At 39.0% G+C, this 20933-nt stretch overlaps 2 protein-coding genes across 18 annotated transcripts in view; one reads left to right on the top strand and one right to left on the bottom strand.

Annotated features, from left to right (window-relative positions):
- The window catches only part of TCP11L1 (t-complex 11 like 1), a 32516-nt gene extending 11903 nt beyond the window's left edge, over positions 1 to 20613 (top strand). For 6 of the 14 annotated variants that reach the window (XM_073347716.1, XM_073347714.1, XM_073347712.1 and 3 more), the window contains 7 exons: positions 594 to 730; positions 1202 to 1395; positions 4222 to 4403; positions 4997 to 5169; positions 5694 to 5811; positions 9704 to 9807; positions 12891 to 13109. In XM_073347716.1, coding sequence (XP_073203817.1) covers positions 594 to 730; positions 1202 to 1395; positions 4222 to 4403; positions 4997 to 5169; positions 5694 to 5811; positions 9704 to 9807; positions 12891 to 12943 — 961 coding nt within the window. In that variant the 3' untranslated portion in view covers positions 12944 to 13109. Of the gene's footprint in view, positions 1 to 593; positions 731 to 1201; positions 1396 to 4221; positions 4404 to 4996; positions 5170 to 5693; positions 6491 to 9703; positions 9808 to 10069; positions 13110 to 14399; positions 17629 to 19626 lie in introns of those variants that run through there. The other 8 variants (XR_012159364.1, XR_012159363.1, XR_012159365.1 and 5 more) reach the window with 8 other exon arrangements.
- Positions 10977 to 20933, bottom strand: part of CSTF3 (cleavage stimulation factor subunit 3) — a 136662-nt gene continuing 126705 nt past the window's right edge. For all 4 annotated transcript variants that reach the window (XM_073347707.1, XM_073347709.1, XM_073347710.1 and 1 more), the window contains 6 exons: positions 20527 to 20596; positions 19187 to 19382; positions 13815 to 13968; positions 13266 to 13360; positions 13046 to 13106; positions 10977 to 11664 (listed from right to left, as the gene is read on the bottom strand). In XM_073347707.1, coding sequence (XP_073203808.1) covers positions 11462 to 11664; positions 13046 to 13106; positions 13266 to 13360; positions 13815 to 13968; positions 19187 to 19382; positions 20527 to 20596 — 779 coding nt within the window. In that variant the 3' untranslated portion in view covers positions 10977 to 11461. The remainder of the gene's footprint in view (positions 11665 to 13045; positions 13107 to 13265; positions 13361 to 13814; positions 13969 to 19186; positions 19383 to 20526; positions 20597 to 20933) is intronic.

The raw sequence follows: 20933 nt of genomic DNA, 5'->3' as shown, positions 1-20933 counted from the left end.
TTAGGGAATTTTGTTAACTGTCATCAGTAGCGTATTGAGCCATTTGTGTGTCTTGCCTGACTAAGGCATTTCCTAACTTTGTAGTCTCCAATAGTAAGGATTTCCTTAGAGGAGAACATCTTTTTTTTCTTTTTTTAAATGGAAATGTTTACACCTAAGTAGACATTGGAGTTAATTTCTTCCATGACCTTTTCACTTTTATTTAGCTCCCTCGCAGAGTATACATGCACAGGTTGACAGAGGTCCGAGTATACACATGTATAGCGATAAGCCTTGTGTTAGGCTGAGAACTAAGTCTTTCCTAAATTCAGCATGTGGTGACACATGTCCCAAGAGAACTGATCTGTGAAAAGGACTCTAGTACATTCTTAGAAGTTTCTTTACAGGCGAGCAAGCTTCGTTACCCTGGCAATCTCTCCCAACACTTCAAGCTCCATGTCAATACTTATCATGCTTTTTTAGTGTTCTTAATAGCTCATTTCCTTGGACAATCTATGCTAAGTAAATCTTGCAAGCTGTACATTTTAAACATGTGCAATCCTGCTTGAAAAAATGACATCTTTCTTTTCTTTTTCTTCTTTTTTTTTTTTCAGAGCAATTTTCTCTGTATTAAACTTAATGAAAATGGACATGGCTAACTTTGCTGTCAGTAGCATTAGGCCGCATTTAATGCAACAATCTGTTGAATACGAAAGAGAGAAGTTTCAGAGGATTTTTGAGAAACAGCCAAGTATGACTTTTTTTTCCCCTCTTCTGAATTATGTGCCTTTGCATGTTGGTGTCACAAACGCAAAACAATCCACCAAAATAAGTATTTTGTTACATTGCTCCATGATGCAAATAGAGATACCTCTGGTCCGTAGGCTTCAATTCAAGAAATTTACTGGTACAACAATTCTGCATTTAAAACAAACCCAGACCCGGGATATCCATGTAATATATGGCACTATAAATCAGCATCAACATGCTAGTCTGTAGTACTGCCAGATTAATTTGTGGTTTCCATCCACAAGGTTCTCTGTGTTCAATCTGCGTTGGTGTCCTCCAGAAGTTCTGAATCATAAAGTAAATAAAATGCATCTCAGTAACTAGCACCATGGGTATTAGGAGAGCCTAGTAGTGGTGGTATTTGAAAACTATTCATGGGGGGAAAAAAGATAACTCCTGAAAGTAAGATTTTTACCAAACTGCTTTCTTTCAGATTCTCTAGACTTTGTCACCGACTGGCTGCAAGAAGCATCAGATGATCTTGCCAATTTGAGGTGTAAAAATCCACCTTCCCCGGGTGTTGGTGCTGCAGCTAGTGGAGTTCCTGTATTGTGTCCTGCTGCTGTACAGAATTGGGCCTATCTAAAGCTGCTTAAGTGGGATCATGTGCACAGGCCTTTCCCAGAAGTAGGTATTTAAGAGAAGATGTAGCTTCTTTTATTTAATTTTCTACACAGTGTTTGGTGAAAAAGCAGAAATAATTTGGATCTATAACCTTGTTCTTGACATAAAATACTAAAAGATTTAGGATTTAACTGGAACTCTTGCAACTCTTTTAATAGGATAACAACATCCTGAATTTTATTTTTCTTCAAAACTGAAGTTTAACTGAAGGTGAGGGAGTGTAATCTACTGTATAGAGGAGGGGTGGCCAACCTGAGCCTGAGAAGAAACCAGAATTTACCAATGTACATTGCCAAAGAGCCACAGTAATACGTCAGCAGTCCCGCTCTCAGCGCCTCCTGCCCACAGGCAGCCCTGTCGATCAGCTCCTCCCTGCACCTCCCGATTAGCTGTTTCATGGCGTGCAGGAGGCTTGGGAGGTGGGCAGGGGGAGGAGTTAGGGCATGGCAGGCTCGGGGCGGAAAGGGCTGGAGTGGGGGCAGGGCCTGTGGCAGAGCCACGGGTTGAGCAGTGAGCACCCCCCGGCACACTGGAAAGTTGGCGCCTGTAGCTCCAGCCCCAGGGTCAGTGCCTATACAAGGAGCTGCATATTAATGTCTGAAGAGCCGCATGTGGCTCCGGAGCCACGGGTTGGCCATCTCTGGTATAGAGCACTGGACTGGGAATCTGGCGATTTGGTTCTGTTCCTGGCTCTGTGTCACTGCACGAGTCATTTCCTTTTCTGGGCCTTTCATTTCCCTCCCACCATTTTTCTGTCTTATCTATTTAGACTGTAAACTCTTCAGGACCGGGATAGTCTAATACTTTGCACAGTGCCCAGCACAGGAGTGTTCCAATCTCAGTGGGACCCCTTGATGCTACTGTAATACAAATCATAATGTATTCTTTTTCTCAGGTTACTTCTTTAATAGGTGATCCTTTAGGGAGTTCCATTATGAATTTTCTGTGTATGATTTTGTAATTTTCTGTGGTTTATGTATGTATATATCACTCTCAAACACTGTCACATGGTCTCTCACTACAGTGGTTCATAAACTGCATTATGTTATGTGAGTTGCAGCAACTGTAAAGAAAAAAGATGCTAAGAGTTCTTCCTGCATGACTGAGCAGATGTTTTGATTACTAATGTCTGGTTTTATGCATGCAATATGTCTCCGTTTAACTATCTCTTTGTGTAGGAGGCTCATAGCATAAATCTCAGGGTTTAGGATTTCGCAGTAGAAGAATTGTCTTTCTGTCTTGATATCTTTAATCAATTGTCTCTTACCTTCTTATATTTAAGACCTGGACAGCTAGTTCATTGCTGGGAAGATTCTGAACCCAAACCTCTGAATTTAAACTAGATTGACAACCTTCAGGTTATTGTAGAAGCAGTGCAGCTAGATTCTGTTGTACCACTGTAAACCTAGAGAGAGAGATTCCATTAACTTTGACCATTGTATTCAGTTTGGAGGAGGAGAAGCATAAGGGATATGACATGTCAAGAACTGACATCGAGTTAAGTAATCAAACAGCTGTTTGCCCACCCAGGATGAACTCTCTACAAAATCTTTCCCCTTTATGGTGGTTATTACTTGTATCTTATGAACCATCTAATGTATTTCCCTATAACTCTGTTTTGAGAGGGAGGGACGTGTGAGAGACTTCAGAAAACTAACATTCACAACTGATCTACAAAAGTTTACATTGTTCACTATAAATTATGATTGGTGTAATGTGATCCATTAATTGATAACTCTCATGCTTTATTTTGAATGTAGTAACCCAATAAGTTTTTTAACTTTTTATCTCAAAAGGAGAATATTTTTATTCGTTTGTCTTGAAACAAATCCATCTGTAATAGAAGCGGAGTAATTCAAAGTTGAAACATCAGCATTTTTAAAAAACACTCTTCTTTTTGTGAATTGAATTAGTGCTCATGAAAGTGCGGGACTGAAAACATTAGATAGTGAAGCCCCAGGCATTGTGCAAGTTTACCAACACAGCTCTGTTAAATCACCTTGGTTCTCACCTACTAATCCCTGATACTCCACTTCTGGAGCGCAAACTGCCTATCATGCTGAGTTTTAATAAACGTAAATGGTGGTATTTGGGATGGAAACAAATGTCCTCTGAGCACTAAGATGAGACCTTTACTGAGACTTAACCTTGGGTCTGCCTTAGGGTAAAAAGCATATAATGGATCCAAACATCTTCAGTCCATAAACCAGCCACTAACTAACCAGTGTAGAAAGATTTCTCCCATAGGAAGGTTATTCTATAATTGTTCATTGTGGATTTGTTGCACTGTCCACCATTAGAGGGAAAATATCAGATTAAATGGACCATATTTGACTAGACTGATTGTGTAATTAGGTGTTGGAAATAAAAGACTGGTGCACTATCCCACTGCAACACCAATCCCTTGAAGGGTCCTAGAGAGAGGAATCTCTAGTAATTATCTAACTTTAACCATAGTAAAAGCTTTTAATTTGAAGAGGACTGTTTTCTGAGTATTGCATCTTTTTGCTATATATTAACAGTGCCATTGAATTATACTGCTATCTGGGAATCTGGTTTGAGGAGCAAATTGGGAAATCTTGTAGGAGAAGCAAATGGAGAATGTTTCCTCTCTGGGCTTCCAAAGTTGCTGCTTACAGATTTTACTCAGTGTGGCGTTGGTGCCATTGGCCCACCCTTCAGATGAATGGAATACTGATACAATTTTGAAGTCAGTGTACTAACGGAATTCAGTTTTCAGAATAATCTTCATTATGTTACCTGGCCTCATAATTTCATCTTCACTATACTTTGTTATCCCAGTATTTTGATTTTACTCTGTCTTTGCAGACATTGTTAATGGACCACACCCGCTTTCAGGAAATGCAGCTGGAGCTGGAACAGCTCACCTTGACGGGTGCTATCCTCCTGGTCATGTTCAATGTAGCAGGTGCAGTGCTTTCCAATCTGCCAGGGTTTGCTGACAAAATCAAAACCATTATAAAGGTGTTGTTGACGGGAATGCACCTTCCGTGAGTATCTGAATGACTCCTACCTAGCATCTCTCACCTATGCTATGTTCAATAGTGGAAGTGGTGTTCAGTGGCTTAATTTTGTTGTGATCCTAGTGAGTATTGATTGCATGGGCTTCTCTTACTCTCTTGACTTCAAGAAACTTAGGAGAGGATAGAAGGGACAAGCAATTAGAATGGAGGGCTTTCGCTCACACAAGTATACAAAGCTAGCAGTTTTTCCTAAGGAAATTAACCACCTTATTCCTTTCCTCCCCATCTGACATTCCTGTGGCAAACAATTCATTTGTTGTCATTACTGTCTTTCATGTGAAGTCTTCTGCCAAGTCCACAGCTTCATGTTGGCAATTAACCAAGCTTCATAGCTTGGACCAGTCTCCCTCCATCCTTCACAAAATTGTTTGTTCTGTACATACGTGCAGACACCTGTAGGTTTAGGATGACTGCCATAGACAGTGGTGGTGAGAGGAACAAGTGTTTTGTTTATATATAGGCAGATCAAATCAATATAATTGGACTGATCGTAAAGAGTCAAAATAAATGACTAAGCAACAATCCTTAAGGAATGGTTTACTCCTTTGTGTTCTCTCTAGCTCCTTTAATCTGAGTGAATCTTTGGCTACTGTTGGTGAGAAGCTCTGTGCTGAAGTTAGTAGCTGTCTTTCCCAACATGGATTCATGCCATTGACAACTGAGAAAGAGATTGTGCTTAAAGGACAGATCCAGACATTGGGAAATTCTGACAACACTATATGCAAATTGATAGGTAATCTTGGAGTGTATATGCAGTGTTCTCAAGCATGCTTTTTACTTTTGCTACTAGTAAACCCATTGAATAACCTGTTTTGTATGATTTATTTATTTATTTAATAACACTTGCTTCTGATGTATGGTGAGCCACTAGACAAAGTTGAGTGCCTTACCTTGACCTCTTGGGCAGCTCAACAACTCCGAAAATCAGGTCAGAATTTTCAAATGTAGTTGCCCAAGTTCCAGCTGTAGAAGTGATCTATTCCTAAACTTGGATCTTCACTGAACTGCCCCACCGCCTGCATCACCAAGTGTACTGCCTGAAGTGATGATTATTTAAACGATCTTTTTGGACAGTAAAACATAATGTTGGGAGTCTATGCTCAGAGGAGTCTCTGGATTGAAGTACATAACACAGGGTGTTCTCACCAATTCTTTTTAATGTGGGTTTGGGTTTTTTTTGGTAGTGCACCATGGAGGAAGATCACATGCATTGTTGTTTTGTATTTAAAAGTACATTGGTCGTTTTTTTTCCCCCAGATTCACGAATTCAGGAATTTTTGGAGAGCTATCTGGCTTCTGGTCATCAGAAATCATTTCCTGCTATTCCTGGGGGATTAGGGCCTATTCAAAGAGAGATGGAAGAAATTGCTGTCAAGTACGTTCGCCTTGTCAACTATAACAAGATGGTGTTTAGCCCTTACTATGATGTGATCCTCAGCAAACTACTGAATAAGGAAGAATCCCAATTGTTAGGGTAGTCAGAAGAATCATACCAGTTTGTATGTTATCTAGATAGTGTTAATTTTGTCTGCTAACAAAATTGCAATTAACTTGGCTTTGGAAAATGGCATTCCATTAAAACATAGTTTTATTACTGTAACTCAATAGCACTGATTCTGAAGGGGAAAATTATGTACAAGTTGGAATAGGTGCTTTGAATTAAATGGTAAATAGATTAATTTTTAGCACAAGTATTCATGCTGAGGATATGTTTGTTAATTTTATGGCTGTAGTTTTTGCTACTTGAGCAGATGTTAGATAAGACTAAACAATTGTACAAACAGACTGCATTTTTAAATTGCTGATTTTGTGGGGGGCTTTTTGTAGCATTCTAACTCTCCAATTTACCATGAAGTTAGTGTGTGCGTTCATCTAGAGAAGATTAGCCAAGGTCTGTTCCATACTGAGTGATTTGGCCTTCTGAAATCCTATTTTAACAACTGAAGAAATAGTTTAAAATTTGAGATGTAAGAAACTTGAATAATGGTAGTTAAGAGCAGGTCCAAACATTGCATTTTATTGTAATAATATAAGGCTACTAGTCTTTCTGCTAATCACATTTTTTCTATGGCAATTTTTGGTCTCTCTCTGCAAATAAGTTACCAAAAACATGATATAATTATATTTTGTAGTGAATTTTCTGGTTATCAAATAATGCTCTTCTTCTATGTACAGTGTTACAAGGGTGACAGTCTATAAGATTGCAGCTGAATTTCTCTGTAAAACTTTCAGATGGGCCAAGAAATGTTTTGAAAAGAGTGGCATTTCTTGCCTTTCGTTTGCTGGTAGTTTACTCCTTTTTATGTGAAATACTAAAGTAAACATTTTCAGAAGATGGATAAAGACTTGTGCATTGAATTTCAGGCTTGAGGAAATTTCCTCATTTTTTTCCCCTAAGACTGTGTGGCTTAGGAGACAATTGTACATGCTCATAGTTTCAGAAATATCACTGAAATTGAAACATACCAAGAATTCCTTAATATTTTAAGCAGTGACTTTAAAAGGTATAGTAGGAAATGAACTATTTAAAGTCATGGGAAAATATTTAGTGTTTTAGATGCTTTTTCACTTTTTACAGATGTTCTTGAACTCTTGAAATATTTTAGATTGAGAAGATAACTAGCAAGATGTCCTCTAAATGCACTCTGAAGGATTTCTGATCTTAGTAATTCATAAAATATTGAAATTTAAACTTTTCTTGGAAGTAAATATAAGGTTTAGGACAGTTAAAAGCAAAATTGAAACTTTCTTCAGCTGATAGAGCCCATCCAGTTTTGGGTAAGAAATGGTTGCCAAAGTTCTTAGCATCTCAGGTAATATAAGATGAAAGGAGCTCATGTTAATAAATGATAGGCTGGTACCTTGTCCTAAGAGTTTTGGGGCAGTGGGGTGGGGGTGTGCTATGACAAAAATAGAATATTTACTGTATTCTAAAATGAAGAATTTAAAAGGTGGCCTCTTTTGAAACTATTGATTAATAAAATAATGAATGTGACAGACTAGTCAACCAGTCTAACATGATGGTGATAGGAAGGGAGGTACCCTGGAGTACTTATTCTAATGCTTACACTTCCCTTTGCATTTTGAAATTTCAGTAGTTCCTAGGGCTTGAATTGAGATCAGATGTACAGCTCTAACAGTTTCCTGCTCTATGGGGAAGATGGAATAAAATAACAGTAGCTTTACTTGCTTGATGTGTCCCCACATTGGCGTATTAAATCAATCTCAAACTTCGGTTGAAACAAAGCTTACCTCATTTTTATGATTACAAAACTAATGACAATATTAGAAAACCATTTTTCTTTGTTGGATGGTTCTTTTGGCTGAACTCCTGAAAATATATATTTTGAACATTCTTTAGTAAATTGAAAATAAGTAGCTTAAGCTCAAAAGTTTGTCTAGCACTATTGTTTGGATTGTCTATGTTCTATTCTACTCTCTGTCTCACTGATGTGCCTCAGTCCCTTTGTTCTCTGTCTGTGGCACATAATAGTCTAGTCTTCTCTGTGTTGTAATACTTTGGCCTAATTTCGGTCTTTGGGTTTAGTGTGCAGGTATTGGTGGCCTGCGATATGCAAGAATACGGACTAGATGACTCTGGCCTTCAAACTCTATACTTTCTATATATAGAAGTTACTGAGGGCTATTAGAGAGAAGCATTTCTTGCTCTTGTCCTCAAGCCTTGGTACTACATTTCTCTATACCTTTGCTTAGTGTCAGTGTGATCTTAACTCTTTTGTGTATTAGCAGTGGATGCTTTAAACCTATTACAGCAGCTGGTGCTCTTGAATTATAATAGCCCAAATGCTGTTGCAGCTCCCAATATTACCTTTTTGTGTAACCTATGTTTTGGTTTTCACCTGAACAATTCCTGTGGGAGATGGTTAGAAAACAAACTACTCTGCTTGTGATATTCTTGTTAATGGGATCTAAGTGTACAGGTCCTAAATTGCTGCTCTTTGTTTATATTTCAGCAGTGCCCATATTGTCCATAAATGCAGTGATTTACAATCTTAAAAATAACAGTGCTGGGGAAAAGGATACAACCTACAAAGTGATCAGTACCTTTTGCTAGTACCACTACATCCATTTTTGTTTGATATGGGTGCAGTGGTATGGGATAGGGAGGAGGGACATAGCTGAACTGTTCAAGATTTGTTTTTTTAAATTGAATTTTTGTTTTCATTTTCACACTCCTCTGTACATCCTAGTTCTCAGGTCATCAGCACAATTTCTAGCCCAGTTTCAAGTAGATTCAAGTTCAGTGAAAGCTCCCAAACTTCAGGCTACTTAATCACTCAAAAGGTTTGAGGGTAATTTCAAGGTAGGAACAAGCCAGAGACTGATGCCAAAATGAGAAGTAAGGGTCATGAGCTGATATGATGTGAAATTGAGGATTAAGGCTAACATTTTCAAACCTGGTTCTTGTGTGCTCAGCACTCCTGAAAATAAAACTACTTAGACACCTACACCAAAGATTTTCAGATCTGGGTGGTTAAGTGAGGAATAAACATAGCAGATGAGTGGTGACTGGCACCATTCCCTCTCAGCCCCATATGGCTTTTGTGGGTGAGCTTTATTTATGTTGTGCTATAGAAGGCCTGGTCTACACTGTGTGTGGGGGGGGAGGAGGGGAGAGGAGGAATTGACCTAAGATACGTTGACTTCAGCTATGCTATTCTCTTAGCTGAAGTTGTGTATCTTAGGTTGACTTACCTCGTGTCCTCACGGCACGGGGTCAACTGCTGCCGCTTCCCTGTTGACTCTGCCTCTCGCAGCGGTGGAGTACAGGAGTTGATGGCAGAGCAATTGGGGAATTTATCATGTCTACACTAGATGTGATAAATCTATCCCTGATAGATCAATCACTACCCACTGATCTGATGGGTAGTGTAGACGTACCCTAAGTGTTTGGGAAATCCTGCACAAAGTTCCAGACTTCAACTTTAGTAGCTCCCAGAAAAACTACTTGATTGCAGTGGAAGAGTGCTTTCCCCTACCAGCTTTGTTTAAAAATACATTGAATCTGTTCTGGCTTTCTTACTACATTTATCACTGTGATAACTGCTTACTTAGAAACCCACCCACAAGCTTAATGCTAAAACAAGCCTATAGAAACAATCGCTCATGAGCAGAGACTGCATGTGCTTAGCATCCATTGAGTAAATGCTGCAATAAGTACAATGTCAGGATGGGTGATTCACTGTATGGATAAGCAATAGTCAAATACCAAATTGTCTGGATAAATGTGTACGTGCTTAATGTAGGAGATCATCACCCCCAAAGCTGCAAAGTCCAGATGGCCACAAGTGCCAGCTCCTGCTTACTGTTCCCAACACACACCAGGGCATGCTGCTCATTGGTCAGTACAGTAAGTCCTGTTTTTCTCAATATTGTGTTTTGTTCCTAAAGCTTTATTGACATTTTCTGTAAAAGCTAGCTGGGCAGCAGGCACATTTGGTTGAGTGTGGGGTACTGCATTAACCAAGAACCAGTGACTCCATGTTTGGGCTTTGTCAGTCTTGCAGATAGTGTAAGTTGCTGCTGTGTTATGTTTATTTTGGGCATTTGTTACTTACTACTAAACTTTTTTTTTAAATGTTACTGTGTCACATTTTGGTTACTTTCCCCAGGTGTTCTGATTGATCGATGACAAGCTAAACTGAAAAATCTTCTGATAAAAAATAAGTTCAGATAAGTGTGGCAATGTAAGCACTCAAGCCAGCAACTAGAACCTGATTCAACTTCTTTGTGCTGCTTCACACAACCACATTTGCTCCCCATTCTAGGATTCTGTGCCAAACAGATCAGGGGCTACCTCTGTAAATATCCCCCTCTACACTTTACCTTCTCTCCTGTCAAATGAAATTATGCTTTTGCAGGTTACTAAGCAATTCCTACTGCAAATTCAACTTGCACAATGTGAAGAATACACTTTACTGGCTGAGTACGTCCACCTCTTCAAATCTCACTGGCACCCCTAAACTACAGTTCTCCACATCAATGGTTGGAATTTAAGTTTGTCTTATGTAGTAAGAGCCTGTATAATCTGGAGAAAAAATAATGCTCTAAGTGCAATGTTTAATATTAAGGTGCAAGTTTTTAAATGCAATCTAAGATGTACAATTACCCAGAATTTGCTTCTAAAAGAACCATGCACCATTAACTTATTTGAAAAAGACTGCAGTGATTTAAAAAAACAAAACAAACACTTAATGTTTAATAGCTTGTTTTTGCCTGTAAAGTAAAGACTGTAACTGTGGATAAAATTAATGCAGGACTAACAGTGCTTCTGGAAATTTCATCAGATGCACACTCTGTATACTGAACTGACAACACAGCACGATCAGTTTTTTCATTTTAACTTACTTTGGAATGAGGAAATGTACTATCTTCCAACATTTTGGGGAGGGAGCAGGGAGTAGAACTCTGAAAACATAAGGAATTTACCTCCCAACCAATATGTTTAGCTGAACATCTCTTGGGAGGCTGCTTTGTTTGATTGATGTAAGAATGTATACATAAAATCCAAATGAGGCATGAAGTTATTGATATCTTTATTTTAATGGAATGTGTTTTCCATTTTAAAACTACAAAACAGATTCCATACATTCTGCCATAAATAAAAACAAACAATAAGGCAGGACACTACATGAGCAAACTGAGAACAACTGTTTTCCAGGAACTGTGAATTAAAAATGCTTCACAATTATAAGCCATCCAGTTTTTAAAATAAAACTGTTGAAAGCCCCCCCCAAAACTTCAAGTGGTAGATGTTAACACACTTGAAGAGGAACAAAATGCAGTTCAGACATTTTGTGCTATTCTTGAAAAACCTAATTTTGTTTAGAGCACTTTCTAAGACTCTGCTCATCAAGAACCATACAGTATAAAGAGGCACCACAGTAACAAAACCTCATGGTGGAGATGTTTGTTAAAAACGGTTGTCCCTTTTTAAACATTTGACATAAGAGGCAAAAAAATCTCTTCATACAAGTCTTTTACAGTCCGATTTGGAACCTGTTTCATCGGATTCGCTTTTGCTGTCGTGCTCTGTATATGTCATGTACAGGAGGAACCACAGATCCCTTCTCCTCTTCATCATCAGAATCTTCATTTGGTCTCTTGACAGCTTTATTGAACATGGTATTATTTTCCACAGGTCCATTGCCTTCCACAGTTAATTCAGGCAGGCCTCCAGTAATTATTCTTACAGCTTCATCAACAGCTTTGGAACAAGAAAGATTAATTGGCTTCAGAAACAAACTGGGTTTTCCTTGATAAGCAAAACAAGTCAGCAAGTTATTAAGCTGCCCTGGACACTATGCAGGTGTACTGAGACGCACTGCTAAAAACAGAACAGAAATGTGTCACCCTTTGACATCACATGAGAGTCAGGATTTCCTACTACTGCCTCTGACAAAGGATATGCTGCTGTTAAAGTGTGTTGCCAAAGGGGGAATAGAACTCACAGTGAGTGGTGTAGCTTAGTTTGCGAAAGCAGGACGTTTTAGCTTTGAAATGTTACATTTCAGAAACTTCCTAACACGGCATTCCTTCCACGTTTCTCAGTGTCTCAATGTTTCTGTAAGATGGTGCTTGACTCGAATTTAACAAGGACATGAAAAAAGAGTTCATTTAAGCCACTGATTAGATCCACTGCACTTTGGACAATGAAGAATTCTGCCATTTTACTCCTTACAAACATTTGAGAGTCCAGGATACTGTCATTTAAAAAATTACTTTACTTTAAAACAACAAGGCACCTTCTCCATTTAGGGAATTCTCAAAATCTAAGTCATCTCACTGGACGTCAATCTTGCAACAAAAATAATGAGTGGGCTAGAAACTATACTGCATGGGAAAACATCTTCAGGGAAAAGTCAAGTGAAATGTACTGCTTTGACTTTTGAGTCACTTTGGCTGCATGCTACTTTCAGAAAACATCTCAGGTGGAAACTGATGTCCAAAATGGAAAACAACATCTTTAGTATCCTTGCCTAAGGTGACTTTCTCCTGTAACAAGCAAGACTTAAGTTTTAGTTTCAGGTCTGGTCACTTGCTCCAATATAGGGTGAAGATACTGAGAAAGTTGCACATTAGATCTCACAGCAGCCCTATTGTGTCATGTTCTACTATAAGCATTAGGGGACCAGACCCCTAAAGAGACTCTTGACCCATTCAGATCTCTTGTTGATTAGACAGCCCCATTCTGAATGGCTAATGCATACTCTAAAATGGCCAATGCCTCTTAAGTTTGTGAAATGTGTACTTGGGGAATGAAAAGGTGTATGCCTAGGTTCAGGCCTGAGGGGCTTTTATTAGCTGAGTTATGAACCATTCACCTCAGGAAATGATAATGGGAAAGTTGTAGAATTTTACAGCAGCCCTAATAGAAACAATAATGAATCAGAGAAATATACTGACCCAATAATTCTCATTTCTTTATTACAGGGAAATCTCAAATAATCAAAGGGCAGCAGCGTAATCTCAGTACAGACTGCTAGGCATATTTCTTGTGTAAGAGGATATACAGCTATCCCCACACTCACCATGCACTGCCATGTTGCTACTTCAAGGACACACAATAAAAATGGAGAAAAACTTACTTTCTGGCATTTTGCATCTTCGAAAAATCTCCATGAGTTCATCCACTTGCACAAAAGGGCCCTGTTATTGGAGAAGAATTTAGATGACTGACTGGGAAATACTTACACATTACTGGAAGCATTAAGTAGCACAGTATATATAATTCATTCGTTAAAGCACTCTACTGGAGTGTATGTACCAGTTGTGAAGCCTGTGGAATATTTAATTATTGAAACAAACCTGAAAACACACAGGTGGTGGGAGGAGTTTCATTAAAACTACAGCAGCTGGTGGGACTGGAAATACACCACCTGGCACAGGATGCAAACCTGGAGCTATTGAGGAAAAGAACAGTATAAATCAAATGGGAACGGCAGAGTAATTCAAGCTTTAGAGCTCTTCTATCTGACACAAATGAATAATTGGCAGAAGTACATTTTGTCATTGTCTTCAGCTATCTGAATCCTATAAAACAACCTACAGCATGGTAGCCCTGAGGCTTCTGCTACCCTTTCTCATGCTTACCTTAGTCTGTTCAGCAAAGACTTATGCCTATCCCAATCCAGCAAAGCACTTAAGAACCAACTTAACTTTAGATGTGCGTAAATTCTTTTGAAGTCCCAATGGGATTTAAGCAGATGCCTAAAATTAAGTCGGTGCTTTTCTGAACAGGGGCCTTCATGAGTATCCCCATTAAATTCAATGGGATGGCTTGATGTGAGTTAGGGGGACAGTAACAGGCCCCTGAACGAAGTCTCCAACCTTAACATGACTAAACTCTCGACTTACGTGCTAAATGTCTTGGCTGAAATGGAATCATCTGCTGTGTGTCTGGTTTTGGGTATTCAGGTTTTCTGTCCACTTCATCTTTTAGAACAGGCACAATAGAAGGAGCCACCACAGGGTCTGGAATTATGGTTGCTAACTTGGCACGTGAGACATCCTGAAAACAGAAATTAGAGAGCACTGAACCAGGGAATTTAGTAATTTCATGTTTTAATTTACACAAAACAATATCATAGTAGGAATTAATGATAGAATGACAATCTCAGCTACACTTTTTCTAATGCTTTCTGAAGACATTTGTTCAATCTATTCAAACTTGGGTGCCTTAGGAGGTTCCTGGATCCTATATTTAGACTATGACTTATATGTATTATAGTTGTGCCTTGAGGCCCCAGCTGAGATCAGGCTCCATTGTTCTAGGCACTGTACAATGACTTAGGGCTTGTCTAAATATAAGTTGTACCAGCTTAACTTAAATGGGTTTAAAAACAGTTAAACTGATAATCACTGTGTGGACACACTTTTATATATGTTTAAACCTGACTTATAATGGTTCATCTTGCATCTGCAAAACATTTTCTCTCTCAGATTCATAGATACTAAGGTCAGAAGGGACCATTATGATCTAGTCTGACCTTCTGCACAACGCAGGCCGCAGAATCTCACCCACCCACTCCTGCGAAAAACCTCTCACCTTTGTCTGAGCTACTGAAGTCCTCAAATCATGGTTTAAAGACTTCAAGGAGCAGAGAATCCTCCAGCAAGTGACCCGTGCCCCATGCTACAGAGGAAGGCGAAAAACCTCCAGAGCCTCTTCCAATCTGAGCTGGAGGAAAATTCCTTCCCGACCCCAGATATGGCGATCAGCTGAACCCTGAGCATATGGGCAAGATTCACCAGCCAGATACTACAGAAAATTCTTTCCTGGGTAACTTGGATCCCATCCCAGCACAGGCCATTAGGCCTATTTACCTTGAATATTTAAAGATCAATTAATTACCAAAATCATGTTATCCCCTCATACCATGTCCTCCATAAACTTATCGAGTTTAATCTTAAAGCCAGATAGATCTTTTGCCCCCACTGCTTCCCTTGGAAGGCTATTCCAAAACTTTAGACTTGAAATTAGACGAAGATTTCTAACCATCAGAGGAGTAAACTTCCTGATGGCCAGTTTATATCCATTTGTTCTTGTGTCTACATTGGTACTGAGCTTAAATAATTCCTCTCCCTCTCCGGTATTTATCCTTCTGATATATTTAGAGAGAGCAATCATATCTCCCCTCAACCTTCTTTTAGTTAGGCTAAACAAGCCAGGCTCCTTGAGTCTGCTTTCATAAGACAAGTTTTCCATTCCTCGGATCATCCTAGTAGCCCCCCTCTGTACCCGTTCCGGTTTGAATTCATTCTTCTTAAACATGGGAGACCAGAACTGCGCACAGTATTCCAAGTGAGATCTCACTAGTGCCTTGTATAACGGTACTAACACCTCCTTATCTCTACTGGAAATACCTCTCCTGATGCATCCCAAGACCACATTAGCTTTTTTCACGGCCATATCACATTGGCAGCTTATAGTCATCCTATGATCAACCAATACTCCAAGGTTCTTCTCCTCCTCCGTTACTTCTAATTGATGCGGCCCCAGCTTACAACTAAAATTCTTGTTATTAATCCCTAAATGCCTAACCTTACACTTCTCACTATTAAATTTCATCCTATTACTATTACTCCAGTTTACAAAGTCATCCAGATCCTCCTGTATGATATCCCAGTCCTTCTCTAAATTGGCAATACCTCCCAGCTTTGTATCATCCGCAAACTTTATTAGCACACTCCCACTTTTTGTGCTGAGGTCAGTAATAAAAAGATTAAATAAGATTGGTCCCAAAACCGATCCTTGAGGAACTCCACTGGTAACCTCCCTCCAGCCTGACAGTTCACCTTTCAGTAGGACCCGTTGTAGTCTCCCCTTTTAACCAATTCCTTATCCACCTTTCAATTTTCATATTGATCCCCATCTTTTCCAATTTAACTAATAATTCCCCATGTGGCACGGTATCAAATGCCTTACTGAAATCTAGGTAAATTAGATCCACTGCGTTTCCTTTGTCTAAAAAATCTGTTACTTTCTCAAAGAAGGAGATCAGGTTGGTTTGGCACGATCTACCTTTTGTAAAACCATGTTCTATTTTGTCCCATTTACCATTGACTTCAATGTCCTTAACTACTTTCTCCTTCAAAATTTTTTCCAAGACCTTGCATACTATATAGATGTCAAACTAACAGGTCTGTAGTTACCCAGATCACTTTTTTTTACCTTTCTTAAAAATAGGAACTGTGTTAGGGGTTGTACCGTATGATTGGAGAATTGCTGAGTTTAGAGATTCATTAAAAATTCTTGCTAATGGGCTTGCAATTTCGGGTGCCAATTCCCTTAATATTCTTGGATGAAGATTATCTGGGCCCCCCCATTTTGTCCCATTAAGCTGTTTGAGTTTCGCATCTACCTCCATTCCCATTTGTCATGCTACCATTATCCCCAAGATCCTCTTTAGCCTTATTAAAACTCGAGGCAAAGTATTTGTTTAGATATTGGGCCATGCCTAGATTATCCTTAACCTCACTCCATCCTGTGTTTAGCAGTCCCACTTCTTCTTTCTTTGTTTTCTTCTTATTTATATGGCTATAGAACCTTTTACTGTTGGTTTTAATTCCCTTTGCAAGGTCCAACTCTACTTGACTTTTAGCCTGTCTCACTTTATCCCTACATGTTCTGACCTCAATAAGGTAGCTTTCCTTGCTGATCTCTCCCATCTTCCACTCCCTGTATGCTTTCTACTTTTTCTTAATCACCTCTCTGAGATGCTTGCTCATCCAGCTTGGTCTACAACTCCTGCCTATGAATTTTTTCCTCTTTCTTGGGATGCAGGCTTCCGATAGCTTCTGCAGCTTTGATTAAAAGTAATCCCAGGCCTCCTCTACCTTTAGATCCATAAGTTCTTCAGTCCAATCCACTTCCTTAACTAATTTTCTTAATTTTTGAAAGTCAGCCCTTTTGAAATCAAAAACCCTAGTTGCAGATTTATTTTTGTTAATCCTTCCGTTCAGTTTGAACTGAATTAGCTCATGATCACTTGAACCAAGATTATCCCCTACAACCATTTCTTCTATGAGGTCCTCACTACTCACCAAAACCAAATCTAAAATAGCATCCCCTCTAGTCAGTTCAGCAACTACTTGATGAAGGAATCCATCAGCTATCGCATCTAGGAAAATCTGAGCCCTATTATTATTACTAGCACTCGTCCTCCAGTCTATATCTGGGACGTTAAAGTCTCCCATGATCATGCAGTTTCCATTAGTATTTACTTTATTAAAAACATTAAAAAGGACTCTATCCATATCCAAATTAGATCCTGGCGGTCTATAGCACACCCCAAGCACTATCACAGGGGAGGCTCTAATAGTTTTCTTCCTCAATGTGATTTTTGCCCAGACGGACTCTGTCTTATCCATTCCATTGCTTCTTATTTCTTTACATTCTACCTCATCATTGATATACAATGCTACTCCATCACCGTTACCTTTATTTCGGTCTTTCCTAAACATCTCATTTGTGGAAAGAGCTGAACCATTTTAGCTGAAACTTCACCAAAAAAACAAAAACCAAAGTCAGCATGAGGCCTGCACCCAGCATTGGAAATTTCAGCGCAGCAGAAATTTAGCAAAATTATAGAATACTGAAAACAGTATCCTAAAATGGAAAATTTTAAGCAACCTTAATTAAAGGCATTGATACTTGCACCATTTAAAACATGTGGTTGTGTCATATATTGTGTGTATTTATAAACATTTTATGTTTTAATAATGTGTGGGGTTTTTTTAATTTTGTTTTTAAAGTATGAGTCCACAAACTCAAAGCCTGAACACCAGCCCTGCTTCCACCAACCATGATTATTTGTAATCAATGTTTGGTTAGGCCCAGTCCTCCATATGTGAGCAGTTTGATTGAAGCCAATAAGCTAGTTCTCATAAGGAGTACTCACATGAAGCAGGCTCGCATGATCAGGTTCTTTATAAACAATTTTGGAAAACAACAAGTGACTCTGAAGCACCCTTTCTGAGAGATGTGATTCCAGTGTCCTTCCTCTTAGCAGAAGTGGGAAACAAAACAACCTTTCCAGCAGACAAGCTCTTATTGCTCTCACACTTGTTTACCTATTTCACATTGAACACAAAAACCTTCTAGTCTTATCCCTCAATTATTGTTTTCCCAAAACTTTACATATCGCAAAAAATTAAAACATCAGAAAAAAAATACACCCAGAAAAAACTAAACTAGTGGTTAAAACATTCCTAGAGCTTAACAGACGTGAGAACTGCCAGTATCACAGATCAGATATAAGCACTTAACACATTCTATTAAATCGTGACTGACATGCCTGAGGCTCTCAGCACTAACAGAAGTATGGTTGTTATTAAATAAAGGAAGTGTCAAATCCACCTAGGACAGGCAGATTTTCTCAGCCCTCCTGCTTAATATCATGTTCAGTCCATCAAAGTCAATGGGAGTTTTGCTACTGACTGAACAGCAATTGGGCTCATTGCTCCGATAGTTGTCGTTTTTAAGTTTTTTTAGCAGAGGAATGCCTGCTTTTAAATGCCCATTGACTTCAGCAGGAATTTTGCTTGAGTAAGGAGCTCAGAATTAAGCCTGCATTGAGGATTTGGGTACTACAAAGGCATTACTGCAAAGGGCAAAGGCATTACTGCACCAACTTTTCATTGATGGGAGGCAAAAACTGAAATATTAATTTAGGCAGAGTTGTATCTGTTGTTTCATTGATGGGAGGCAAAAACTGAAATATTAATTTAGGCAGAGTTGTATCTGTTAGTCGTGTTCTCTCCCCCCAATAGTTAATGCCTGGTTCTCAAAGAGCCAGCAGCCTGGGACCTCTTGAAGTTTTCACTTTGCCACCCAATAACTTTGCAGGTGAAGGACTTAACAAAAAGGCTGTGAACTACATTAATTCCTGGTTTAACTTGGAGTTAAATCAGGGATAAATTAGACCCCGATGCTTTTAACTCCATTCTAGATCAGATCTGGGCCCAGCTAAAACAACTAAAAATTAAAAGGAGTCTATGGAAATAACAGCCCAATCTTGCTTTATTTGAAACTCAGTGACAAAACTTCCACTGGGGGCAGGATCAGGCTAAAAAATTAGAAGAGTAAAACCCTAATAAAAAATGTTCCCGTTTTTATTTTTTCTTGTCTGTCAAGGAAAACTTTAAGATGAGGTGAGACAGTGTTACAGGATTGCACCAGATCTCAAAAGAACTAATCACAAAATTAAATTTTCTTAGCTACCTACCTTGTAACCAAGAGCTTTAAGTTCACTTGCAGAGCAAGGGTACAAATCCATGAACTTGTACCTATCTACCAGCAGAGCTGTTTCTTTACCCTCGTATTCTTCTTTGAAGGCTGTAAACCTCCGTTTTTCCACTTTAAGTATACTAGCTAGATCACCAATGTTACTTTCAAAAGCTAAAAACCGGGCCCAGATTTCTCTGCGAAAGGAAAAAGATAAAGGGAATGAATGATTGTTTGGGGGGAAAGCTATGCTGAATCCCTCCTACTTGTAAAGATACACAAGATGACAAATGTCAATAAAAGGGATTTGGAAGCATGGACATTACCATTTGAAGACATTATTTCTTCAAGTATCTATTTTATGTGCATGCATAATAGGTAACACTAATACTATGCTCCTAATAATCTCTCTCATTTTTATGACACCTTTCTCTCCAATAGACCTTATAGCATTTTACAAACTATATACAATCAACACCACGGCAGTAGTGTGGAGGGCAGCGAGAGAAAGAGAGAGAGCGAGCAACCAATGGCCCGTGTTCTGCACAATGGTAAATCCCAATTTCTTTGCAGAAAATCCCACACAGCTTGGTAAGAAGGGATCTGAGCACGTATATCTGGGCTTAATTCAACTTTCATTTGAGCTTCACAACCCACCTTTGAGGAGAATTTGGCTTCTAAACTCTATACCTTCTTTGAAATGTGGATAAAAATTCTTCTTTCTCAGAGGATTGGAAGCAACAAACTGGGGCATGAATGAGCAGAGCAGTGGAACATTTGACTATGATGCATAGGTCTTGTAATGTAACGCTTGTGGACATTTCCCTGTGGGGAGCACCAGGGTTTGTAGTCTTGTTGGAAGAACTGTGTTTAATAGAGGAGATGGTGGGAGCATGGCTGACAGGGTTAGGGACCAGATGGGAAAGGGCTGCAAGCTCATCTACGATCCTTTTGCACTGTAGTTATTTCTCTGCTTTTTGTACTCCTTGGAAAGTCCACCTCCCATCAGTTCCCATCTCACCTTCTCTCATGGGCTTGCATTATTCCCCACAGTTTTTCCCTTCCTTTCCCAAAATGGCAGGGAACAATATTGTGATCAGCAGTACCACTGGCTAAAGAAAGTGTTGTATATTTACAGTGCAGGAGGTTTTTGTCCTATGTCGTCACCAATGCTGTGCTGAGCAGCTTCTGTAGTCCAAGGGGTGAATTCTATGCCCTTTCCTTTAGGTGGGATTATGAGGGAGAGTACACCTGCAGCAATTCTTCTAGTTAGTTTGTGACGTCTAAGCTTTAAAGGAGGGTTTTCAAGGATAGAAAAACAAAATAATTTGACAAACTTACCCAGATTTCTCAGGTGGGAGGCTTCCTGATGTTAAAACACGTTCAAACAAAACTCTTGTATTATTGTCCTCTAAAAAAATAAAAATATATAACAATTAAAAAGTATAAACATTAAATCCAGTTCCAAATCTGCTTCTACTCAGAGAAATTTGTCTTTAAAGTGAAAAATAAAAGCTCGTTCCAATGATATGATACTCTGACTTTATTTTATTTTCAATAAATAGGATTCAATAAACCTAAATACACAGTTACAGCTGTATCAATATGCAAGTCAATCCTATTGCGGTGGTATCAGGAAATGCAAAAGTCTCCTGCATGGACCTCTCAATATTTTATAGGTACTTACTGTGGTGGAAATGGAGTTGTTCTGTAACATATGAATAGTGTATTGTGACCTGGTTATTGGG

The sequence above is a fragment of the Lepidochelys kempii genome, chromosome 6 (genome assembly GCF_965140265.1).
Source record: "Lepidochelys kempii isolate rLepKem1 chromosome 6, rLepKem1.hap2, whole genome shotgun sequence".
NCBI classification, from domain to species: Eukaryota; Metazoa; Chordata; order Testudines; family Cheloniidae; genus Lepidochelys; species Lepidochelys kempii.
Note: the sequence above shows the minus strand (reverse complement) of the source record. Positions and strands in the feature narration are given on the sequence as shown.